At 42.0% G+C, this 12,011-nt stretch overlaps 1 protein-coding gene across 1 annotated transcript; it reads right to left on the bottom strand.

Annotated features, from left to right (window-relative positions):
- Window positions 1-9,153: 9,153 nt before the first annotated feature.
- On the bottom strand, window positions 9,154-9,831 carry LOC138515219 (zinc finger protein 79-like). The gene has a single exon (XM_069630172.1). It carries the CDS (start codon window positions 9,829-9,831, stop codon window positions 9,154-9,156), a length of 678 nt encoding a protein of 225 aa, XP_069486273.1.
- Window positions 9,832-12,011: the final 2,180 nt, after the last annotated feature.

Raw genomic sequence — 12,011 nt, forward strand, 5'->3', positions numbered from 1 at the left:
CAGAAAAGTGGCGACATTCCAGCTAGTTTTAAATGGCACAGAAATGGAAGCCAACAAATAACTTGACTACATTTGGTCCTCAAGACAATTCTTTCTATAAAATCAAAAACTTGACAATTTTGAAAATGAGAAACAGAGATCATGATGCAGTCATAATGAAATGGGAAGCACCTCAATTGGCAGCTGGAGATCGCTATGCCACCAAACTGGGAATAAATCAAGGTCTAAATAAGAATATGCCAAAAGGAAATAAAAGATTTGACAACAAAGTTGACCACTGTTGACCAAAGCGGTGAGTCCATTATGGACTATGGAAACCTTGTACTGAAATTTAAAACAACGCCCAATGGCTTCAGAGCTGTTCAACAGATGCATCAACACCCCTATACCACGATGGTGGCAGACCAGAAGTAAAAATGAACCAAGGTATAAGGACGTTAAAGTCCCACAATGGGACGGAAATGATTCTTGAGATCAAAAAACATCACCAAAAATACCAGAATTGGCTCATTTCATTCATACTAATTCGTGATCAATTACGTGCAGAGAGGATGTTAAAATGAATATGTGCACACAAGAGCAGAGAAACATGGGCAATACTAAACAATGGCGCTTTGACACTGAAAGTGAACATGAAAAGTGAAGTAAATGCTAATTCGTGGGTAAGCCACTTTTCAAATGTGTTCAAGAAACCATCCATTCAAGAGGCAAACACAATTCCAGAGCAGAAAGTCAAATGGGAAATGGATTGTACCAATACGGAAATAGTTGAAGTAATATCGAAACTAAAGAACTCTGGTGCTGCTGGTCCGGATTGCCTGACTAACAGAATGCTGAAGGCTAATAAATAGCAATGGGCCACATTAATTGAAATATTGTTCAAGCACATTTCAATGGCAATTAAAATTCCTGAATCTTGGCAATTGGCGGTAGTAGTGCCGATCTTCAAAAAGGGAGTTTGCACAAATCCAACTAACTACTGGGCGATTGCCTTGTTGGACGTTATCAGAACATTTTTTGGGCAGAGGGCACACAAATAATAGACCCAAGACAAACTGGGTTTCCAAAGGTGTAGTAGTGGAGTTGAATTTGGCACTGCTCAATATGCTGAAACTTGAAACAATTAAAGGAGAGAAACATCCATTTCTGGCGTTCATAGACCTACATCAAGCTTTTGACCCTGTCAATAGAGACATCCTCTGGAGTAAATTAAAGAAGTGGGAATGTGCTACAGATTTGCTACAGGTTATTAAACAACTCCACTCAAACACATCAACTCAAGTGAGAATAAACGCTGAAGGCAAGTTGACCGACAGAATTAAAACTGAACGGGGTGTCAAACACGGCTGTTCCTTGGCGGTGTTACTCTGTAAATTATACATTGTGGACTTGCAAGCAGCACTCTTAGAGAGTCATTCTTTTCCAGCCAAAGTAAATGGCCACCAGATTAGTTGGGTTACATACGGTGACGATTTGGTGCTAATTAACACGTCTCAAGTAGGTCTACAGCGCCTACTAAACATCCTCGAAGTATATCTGTGAAGTAACTATTTAGAATTAAACGTCGAAAAGACAAAGATGATCTCCTTTGGCTCAAATTTTTGGAAAAGAGGTAAAAACTACAAATGGTTCACATCAGGAAAATAACTCGATCGAACTGACAACATCAGATGTATAGGTGTGCTGTTTAATAAATCAATACGTGAATGGCAATAGACAGAAGATTTAAAAATGATGGTGAAGAACCTGAAGCTGCAAGGTGCAAAACTGCACTCTGATTTTGGTAAATTCACTCTGATACCCGTGATCATGTTCTACTGTCAAAAGGTAGTAGCCACAAAGTGATCAGGGATCAGCTTGAAGGGACTTTCTGGCACAAGGTCCTACGACTCCCAAACAGCATCTCAATTGCCGCCATACGGTATGAACTTGGGTTACAAGCTCTATTTCAAGTGTAGAAATCACTGTCAATGATGAGAAAATGTCAATGAGGACATCTGCAATTCCCTATCAAATATCAAACGCGACAGAAGAAAAGTCTTATCAAGGGCTGTTGAAAGTTTGGACACAAAGGGCACTCGACTATCTTGAGCAAATCGGGACTAATTTAGAGACTCTTCAGGCTAATCCCTATGCAGTTAAGAAAAAACTCAGAAATTACGATTGGAATAACACTACAGATACCAGATTGCGACTAGTGTCCGGGCTAAACCTAGGCGGAGAAGCACGTGGATTAAGTCAGATACCAAAATATTTGGAAAAATTTCCATCTCGATACCATTGTGATACGTTTCTAAGGCTACGCTTAAACTTGCTTCCCACAAAGGAAATACTATTCTTAAAACATGATGAATCGACTCTGGAAAATAAGTGCCGTTTTTGTAACACCTCAGTCGTGTCTTCCAAACACTTGGTAATCAAATGCTTGGCTATAAATGAGCACAAGTTCGTTCTTGCGAAAGTTTGCCACATAAAACGGAAATATGGAGGAGTGGTGGGCAGTAATGTTAGTTGGAAAAAACTTCAAGAAGTCATGTGCAGTAATTAATTACTTAGACAAACTTCTGTTGGCAAAGTTGTGATGTAAGTTGAGCGTGTCACCTACCACATGACAGAATTAAGTCTAGGTGCTGCGAAATGTCAACAGAAATGTATCGATTCGAGGGGTTATCCATATAGTAACTAAGACTGGTCATTGGAGTTGACCCCACAGTTCATGAAAACGGGGATCCTCTGTCCAGTGTGACGCAAAGATTTAACAGAGAAAAAAGAAGAAATGAACTAAAAGAATAGTGTCTTAATGTGTAAATGAAAGTTTGTAATAAACTCCAATTTTAAGATAAAAAAATACTGTTTCCTCCTACTTCCAAAACATTTCAGAACAAAGAATCCTCATATAGGCGTGCTAAGCACTTAGTAATATGGAGCGAGGACCGTGTTAAAACATATGTGCATGTGTGCAGTGATTACATTCCCTTAAGCTCATCAGGTCACTCAGAGAGCATTATGGGATTGCATCTTCTTCGATGCACTCATTTCAAATCATGGAGTTCGCTGTAGGATTCATTAGGATGTTAGTGGGAGAACGTACAATTAGAGCTTGCAAATTTGCACCCAGGATGCATTCCCCCTTGCCTCTGCAGACCCCTCACCAGCACCTGGAAATGCAAAATGTGGTTACTGCAGACATTTTAAAAATAAAAAAATAAATAAATAAACGTACATGTTCCTCTTGGAATTAAACTGTTTTCAGTGTTGTTAATGCCAGTGTAATCAACACTGAAAATTCACTATACCCAAGGGCAATGGTTTTCTTGATTCCAAGTTGCGTTTATATATTATTTTGTTTGTTAATTAATTATTTTAGCAACTGCTTTTTTGCATTTGTGTGACCTAACAGTGTTTTATCCTCCAGGGCAGGCCAACCCTGCTAAGTCAAGGCAACACCGGCAACTTTAAGTGACCATCGCTTCCCTCAGCCCCTTACCATTGGCTCACCCTGTCAGACGCTCACGGGGGCAACATCCGTGTACATCTGTGATCACACTGTACCGTGGTTGAAAATGGCAATAGCCTGCACTATGCCTGGGGACAGATTGTCTGTGCTGCCCCGTTTAACGTATGCTTTCATTTCGTCTATTCACATTTGCAATGGCCAAGATGTTTGTCAAGTAGTGACTCTGGCCTGTAGAATTGCCTCTGTCTTTTTGCGGGTAAATTGATGCCCACTTTTATGCATCAGTGCAAGGCTATTTGGTAATGTAATGCAATGTAAAGTTGTCTTAAATAACACCCTTCTACCAATAATGTTGACCTTGGAGCAAGTTTCTCTGCTAAAACCAAATACCATTAGGGATGCTGAGTGAGAAACCCAGGGGTTGTTTAGATTCATGGCCGGATTGGTCTTGAGAAAATAGGAGCTCCCATAGCTCTTAAACAGGTCACTCACTATCTTTCCGTGGTGATCTGAATGAAAGGGGACTCGACCATAGGGAATGTGCTTGGAAGTGGCCAGAGTGTAGGAGTGCTACCCAACAGGGGGGGCAGGATCACTCGCTTGCTGCTTTATAAGGTCCCACTGAGCCCAGTAAGCGAGCCGTAAGCAGATTGAGGGAACAGGATCCGACAACCAGATTTCTTCTTGAAAGACTGGAAAGTGGAAACCACAATATATTTGCTCAGTAGGAAAAATGTAATTAACCTCTTCCATGAGATACCACAGCTTCTATTGCTTGGCTCCAGAGATATTCAATAATAGAACTGATTGTGTCCAGTTGAATTTTAAATGAACAATAGTGTTGTAGCTGATTCTATCTGAAATTGGCTCACTGAGATCAATGGGTTATGACTTAGGAAGCGAGTACCAGGGAGAGTCAATATCCATAGAGGCTCCATCTGGCTCCGTGCTCTCAAAGGCCGGTAAAGCTCATTTGTCCCTCATATGATAGCAGCAGGAGGGTTTTACTTATCCAGCCTCTTATAGAAAGAACCCAAAAAGATCACCAGGACTGGCATTGGCTGGCAGATACCCTTGTGTACTGCGATAAGAAGTTGGGAGATTACGGAACAGGACTTTAGTCCAAACAGAAAGTTCATTGAAATTACACATCCTAAGTTGAAACTCACAAGGTTATAACAGCTTCTTGGGAACCAAGTACAGGCAGCAAATGTTTTTGACTTATTACATATTTTTTTTTTTTTACAGAAGGTGTGGTTAGCAGATCTCTTGATTGTAGTTTGTCATACCGGCCTTCAGCAAACGGCAAAGAGCAGTTTGGTTGATAGACCATTAGGGTGCCTAATAATATTGGTGAAACATTCTGTGTTGGAGAATATTTATGGCACAGGGGGGAGGTTTGTTAGGGACCTGGGACCCCCAACTCTCACTTCACGTATCTGGAGAAGGACTGATGTTGTTTTAGCGAGCCGCCTGCCCTGTGTTGTAAAGGGTCTCCTCCCCCATTTGACAGGGTCATAAACCTGATCCTGTAGCAATGGGTTATACTCTTGTACCTTCGACAGTATGCTGAGTGGTGCAGGACTGACATGCTTATGTGTATTGACTCATGCATTGTTTGGTGTTGCATGGTTGGTGCCCATTCCCCTCATGCCTGAGTGGTAGATAGGTGACACTCATTCAACTAACAGGACATTGTAAAGGTCATCCATGTTTAAGGCCATGATGCATGCATGTTGTTTATTTGGGTTCAGTGGAGGAAACCCATGTGGCAGAAGTTTCTTTAGGCTGTTTTGGGTTTGTAGATGTTCACTGTGTCCCGTGACATTGCTCTGAATTCTCCCTGTAGCAGGCGTTGTCATTGGTATTGGTCTTCAGGCCGCCAATAAGGTTTAATGTGAGACTGGAAGTGTTGATGTGGAATTTTCATAAGTGTCTGCTGCTGGACCTGTTAGCTATACTTGTTGTCCTTGTCACACATAACAATGTAACAGAGAGGGGCATGGCCACGATTGGCATCAAGTGGTGTGATTGATGTGCAAGCAGGAATTGGGTTCCATTTGTGTGTATGTGATTCCTTGTCTGGTGTGCATATATTTGTCCTCCTTGGATTCAGCTGTAGGGTTGGCCGTGATGGAAGTGGGACAGTGCATTCATTCCATGGCACAGGGAATTCCATTATACCGCTGCACTGGTAGTTTCCAGGTGCCACCAGAGGTTAGTGGTTTGGCTGCTAGTGTTAGTAGTCCATGAAGGTAGGTCAGCTGTCAGAGGTGGATTGGTGTTAACTATCTTTTTGTTCTGATATTTATATACTTCGCAGTGATGGGAAAACCCTTATGTGATGTTGTCCGTGAATGGCGAGTCTAGCCCGTCTTGTCTAAATGGCAGTACCTATATGCATGCACAGTGGGTAATGGTTCTATCACATGTAATGGTGAGCGTGTGTTTGCATGCCAAGGTGTGGTGATGTGTTGTCATGTATATATCCAGCAGCCATGCCCAGCATTGCTGATGTCCTTCCGTGATGCGTGGCAAATTGCTCTGGGTCAGGATCATGGAGTCATGGGTGGAGTCAGGGAATCTGGCAGACCTGTTTGTGAAGCGCATGCCTTAATTGAAACACGTGTGTATAGGCGAGTTAAAAATGCCATATCATATCATATCATCACAGATCATCCGCACATTGATTATGTGCCACATGCATCCGTTGATGTAGAAATCATATTCCTTTGCTGCCTGAGTTGTAGCAACATTGGTAGTTCTCGTTGCACGATACTTTGAAAAGTGAGCCTGCTGGTTTATGCGTTTATCTATACTGTTCCCCACCCACAAATGAGTCGCTGCTGGCATGTGTGGATTGGTATGAGGGTTTGTTTGTTTCTTTCTTTATTTGTAGCGCAAGTCAGACCTGAAGGTATCAGGACAAGAATGCTTTAGGCTTACAAGTTACAAGGTTACACAATCACAAAATTACAGATCAGTGGCAATACAGCAGGTAATGCATTTACATAGCAGATAGATACCGTAGAACAGTCAGTTCGGCTACTGGTCAGTTAGTTGGAGAGGCTAGCCTATAGCTTGTTTCTTTTGAGCCACTTGATGCAGTTTAATCTGAAGTGTGGGTATGTTTGGTCAAGCCTTAAAATAGGCGGGAGGGAGTTCCACAGTTGTGCAGCTTTCACAGGGAAGCTGTTTCCTCCAGTTGTAGTCATTTTGAATGGGGGAACTGCTAGGCAGTTCGTATAGACAACTCTCATGGGTCTAGATGTGATTCTTCTTTTGAACCTCTCTGTAAAGTAGATAGGTGCTTAGTTATTGAGGCATTTGAAAGTTAGGGATGCATTTTTTAGTTTGATTTTGTCAGTCGTAGATAGCCAATTGGATTATCTGCTATTTATTGAGATATGTTCTCTTTTGGAGATTCCTAGTGCCGCTCTAAGGGCATTGTTTTGCAGTATTTGGATTTTCTGAGTAATGTATTTATTTGCACCTAGATAGATACAATAATCCAGTTTGGACAGCATGAGTGCTCGTGCCAGAGTCGTGCAGCTGATTGTGGACAGGTAAGGTTTAGCCGACCGGATTAGTTTACATGCGTAGGCTGTGGATGAAGCCATAGCGTTCACTTGTTTTGCTAGAGTTAGGCTAGAGTCAAGGTAAAACCATAGTGTTTTTACCTCCTTAGCAACTTTGATTTTATGACCGTCTATGACAAAGGTTGTGTAGTCTTGACTGAGTTTATTGATGTTGTGTGTAGTCCCCAGTATGATGAGTTCCGCTTTGTCATCATTCAGGCATAGACCATGACGTGCCATCCATGCCTGGATGATGAGGTATATCTTATTCACCAAGGCCAAATCTTGTTTGTAATCCCCAGAAAGTGGGATGAGAATCTGGGTGTCATCTGCATAGTTAATGTAGGTGATGCCCAGATGATCTAAATCATCAAACAGGGGCTTAGTAAAAATGTTATACATGGTGGGGGGACGCATGATCCCTGGGGCACACCACACGTAATGGATGCAGGGTCTGCAGCTACTGAGGTAGAGAAGACCCTCATTGTTCTCTCACTTAAGAATGAATTGATAATATGGCTTGTGGCGAGAAGTGTGCTGCTGATTCTAAATGGTTGCAAAGCACTTGATCCACCAGGTCGAATGCTGCTGAGAGATCCAAAAGGAGGAGCAGGGCCGTTTTTCTTTGGTCTCTCAACTCGTCGACCTGGGTTTTAAGATCGATAAGTGCTGTTTCAGTACCGTGTTGTGGTCTGAAGCCAGACTGCCTAGTGCCTAGGAGATGGTGCAGTTCCAGGAATTTTTGGATCTATAAGAAGGCCACTCTATCTAGAATCTTTAGTAAAAAGGGCACTTTAGTGATGGGCCTGTAATTTGTTGGTATCGCCGGGTCCAGTGTTTGCTTCTTAAGGAGAGGAAGGACCCAAGATTCCTTGAGTTTGCTTTGTATAGTGCCTAGGGAGAATGGAGAGTTGATAAGTTTAGTGATGAATGGGGCTATGTCTCTGGCAGCGTCTTTTATTATTTGAGCCGGGCAGTTGTCGCCACGACAATTTGATGGTTTCAGAGATAGGATTATGTTTTCGACCTCCAGTATGGAGACTTTAGTAAAGTTAAAACTTTATTCTGGTTTTGCATTGGTAGCTGAGTTGTTGGTTTGGATATTTGTTGAGGGTATGTTTACTTTTTTCTTGTCAATTTTGACTTGGTGTTTGGCCTTCTGAATGTTAGAGCGCCGTGTTTTATTTTTGTCACAGATATCAGGTGCTGAGATGGGATACTCTAGTTCTTTCAGTATTGTGAATAGCTCTTTAGTTCCTGATTTGGCTTGCATTATTCTATTGTCGAAACTTTATTTTTTGGCTCGCTTTATTTCAGTTTTGTATTTTGTAGAGATATTAATGAGGGTGGCTTTATTCTTCTCTGAAGGTAGTAGTCTCCAGGAGGATTCGCACTTACGTTTTTCTTTCCTTTGTGATTTTAGATATGGGGTAAAACAGGCATTTAGGTGTGCTCTAGGTTTGCTGTTTCTCATTTTTAATGTGGCGATAGTGTCCAGGGCATTAGCCATGACAGTGTTAATTTCATTGACTAGAGATAAGGGATCTAATGTGTCCGGCAGCGAGTTTAGGGTCGGGAGAATTAGTGGTAATAGCCTGTCTTTTGTTATTTTTTTTTGTTCCTTGTCAGCGTAGGGAGTGCTACAATAGTATTTTGAGGTTGGAGGATTTTAAAGTCTACAGAAAAGTCTATTCTGTTTGGCTGGCTTAGTTTGTGACTTTTGATGATTATCTATTTTGTGGTTGTGGTTGGTGGAGTCACTCAGTGAAGAGCGGTTTAGTTTTGTAGTGTCCTTGTGAAGACTTCTACTATAGGCACATGCAGTAAGGTGCCTGGCTAGCAGTTTGTATATTTTAGGTAGTCTTGCTTGTAGTTTGGAATTCCTCTGTACGAGGTTGCAAGGAATATTGGTTATAATGGGGTTAGGATAGGGTGTCTTTCCTAGGGTGGGAATGTGCAGTCTAGTAATGCATTTAGGACTTTTAGTGGTCATCTCTTAAAGGGGTGGGCTCATAGAGGACAGTATAGGCCTAAGAGCAGTCAAGTAAAGGAGGATGATAAACATTATAAACTGGTACTGTATGAGCGTCTCAAGAAGCGATCGCAATGCTAGGTAGGTTAAAACATTGGGAGGTCAAGCTTGACAATTAGAGCTCCCTTTTGATTGAAAGCCTTATTACATTCAGAACATGCATATGGTTTCCCCGCAGTGTGAATTCTCTGATGTCTAATTAGATCTCCCTTTGCTTGAAAGCCACCATCACATTCAGAACATGCATATGGTTTCAACCCAGTGTGAGTCCTCCGATGACTCAATAGTTCACTCGTTTGCTGGAAAGCCTTATCACATTCAGAGCATGTATATGGTTTCTTCCCAGTATGAGATCTCTGATGTCTATTTATATTTCTCTTTTCCTTGAAAGCCTTATCACATTCAGAGCATGTATATGGTTTCTTCCCAGTATGAGATCTCTGTTGTCTATTTATATTTCTCTTTTCCTTGAGAGCCTTATCACATTCAGAGCATGTATATGGTTTCTTCCCAGTATGAGATCTCTGATGTCTATTTATATTTCTCTTTTCCTTGAAAGCCTTATCACATTCAGAGCATGTATATGGTTGCCCCCCAGTATGACTTATCTGATCTTGCAATGTATTACTTGTTTCTTTAAAAGTAATGTCACATTCAGAACCTTTATGTTCTTTCTCGTCGGTGTGAAATCTCTCATGTTGCCACATGTGATCTGTTTCACTGAAAGTAGCTTCACATTCAGAAAATTCCAGAAGTTCCTCCATTGTGAGGACGTTATTTTTAAATAGTGATTTCTTTATAAGGAGCTCCTTGTCAAATTCAAAATATGTGTACCATGATCTGAATCCCTTGGTTGGTCTCACCAGGTCAGGTACATTTTTACATGCGTGAATGACAAGAATGAACCGCAATCCTCGGCAAGTCTGGAAATAGGAGAACATTTGTTCTTGTAACCTTTTGATGTCCAGAACACAGTTTCTAGTCTTGTGACTTTCGTGTTCCGGGCGTTAATCAATGGCAGCTGCCACTGGAACATAAACAGCGGATGACTAGCATCACAGCAGGTGTGCTATTGATTCTGAAGCATTAAGTCCAAAGCTGGTATTAAGTAGCTTTTTCGTACTTCAAGTGGCAGGCCAGTGCCTTTGACAATATTTAGTAAATTGGGTCTACACATCCCAATGAATGAAGATGCCTAGTCTCTACTTTAGAGTGGAATCCATTTTCCTCTCCTCTGTCTCTTTACCTTCTTTCCAATATAGAGTCAGTGCTCTACCGTTAGATGCCATTAGTATTGAAGGTTGTGGTATGTCAGTTCACCTTTAAAGTGCCTCTCGTTAGCCCCTCATTAAGTCGTGTGTTACCCTTTACCCTTTGTACCATTCAGTACATTCTTTATAGACTCTCTTGCGGTTAATACCTCCTGTGTGTATATTGACATACGCAGCTACTTATCGTGACAGCACAGCACATGCTGCATATATTAGTCTCAGGAAGATAGCTCAGGGGCAACGTGCTAGCCTTGGAAACAAGACAACACAGAGCAACCCAGGTTTGATCCCCGGGTCCACGTTTAGAAACCTCATGCATGCAATAAGAGGTGGTTTATAAAGACCATCGCAATGTATCAGTAATAGTCCCACAGGCATACTTTCAAAGCATACATTTAATGGATGAATACATGGTTTAAAATACAGCAGGGATCTTTTTAGATTTCCCTGTAATTTGGCAGCGGGGAACCATTACGTATAGACATGCAGGTAGGCAGCTCCCTGCCACCAAATGTTGTTAATTTGCACAGCAGAGTGCAATTGTACAAGGCAAAAGGGGGTGTAGAGGTATTTATGCCACCTTTTGCCCTGCACACTTGCACTCCACTGTTCAAATGAAGTAAACGCTGCCTGTCTTCAGCATTTAGAATGGATCCTATATAGGCCACCTCCTTTATGCTGGTGCGTAAAGCCGGCGTGGCCCAAAGTTATACCCAGCTGTTGCGCCAGCATTAAATGCATGCTGCCGAAAATGCATGGCCTTTGTAAGGTGGAGGGGGAGGGAATCGGCGGACACTCAAGTTGCATTCCTCCCCTCCCTTCCTCTAAGCCATACATAGGGACGAAAATGGGTGTGATGGTAATCGTGGGCATAGAAGCCTTATGCAAGGCTTTTACACCTTCTATTAATGTTCAGGCACTCATCAAAATAGAGCCTTGTTGCATAAAAGTCTCATGGTTTGTAAACCTTATGTATACGGCTGCTTTGATTGTGTTTGCTTGTTTAAAGCCAGAGTGCACACCGTACAGGACCACTACGTGGTGGTACATAAATCCAAAGCAGAATCTATTTCTGCATAGGATTTACGCTGACGTTTTATGTTCTGGGGACTTGGAAAATGAGTTCCACAGTGCTATTTTCATCTGGCAAAAATAAATCCACTCTTTATTCTAGATTGGAATGAAGCGAATTAATGATTTGATTGTAATATTGTTTTAATTGGAGTTTGAAGTGTAATTTTGTAAAAGGTTGAATATTATTTAATCAAATACAAATACAAAAAAAAGACCTCCACTCTAAATTCTAAAAGGAAAACAAAAACGACCTTCATCCCCAACTTTCATTTTCGTCATTACGAGTATGCTGGTCCAGAAACAACGGTACTGGTAAGCTTCCCTTTCTGGGGACTGAAAGGCACGGGCTCGCAGGCCTTGGCGGATGCACCGGCACCATTCATGAATGGTGCCGGTGCATCCGTCCTCCCCATTCCCTTTGGGCCTCATTCCGAGTACGGCGCTAACCAATGGCGCTATTAACGCCTTGGTTGACGCCGTACCCCGACCGGCAGCGCCTTGGTGGATGGCGGAATTACCGCCCCATTCCAAGGTTGGCGGGGCGGTAATTCCCCATTCACCAAGGCTCTTCCCCATTCCCAAATGAGCCCCCATAGGGC

This window comes from Ambystoma mexicanum, chromosome 6q (genome assembly GCF_040938575.1).
Source record: "Ambystoma mexicanum isolate Mex_15411 chromosome 6q, UKY_AmexF1_1, whole genome shotgun sequence".
NCBI classification, from domain to species: domain Eukaryota; kingdom Metazoa; phylum Chordata; class Amphibia; order Caudata; family Ambystomatidae; genus Ambystoma; species Ambystoma mexicanum.

Bases quoted from the DNA above. Each gene is read 5' to 3' on its own strand.
- LOC138515219 (XM_069630172.1), bottom strand. From the start codon at position 9,831: ATGGAGGAACTTCTGGAATTTTCTGAATGTGAAGCTACTTTCAGTGAA.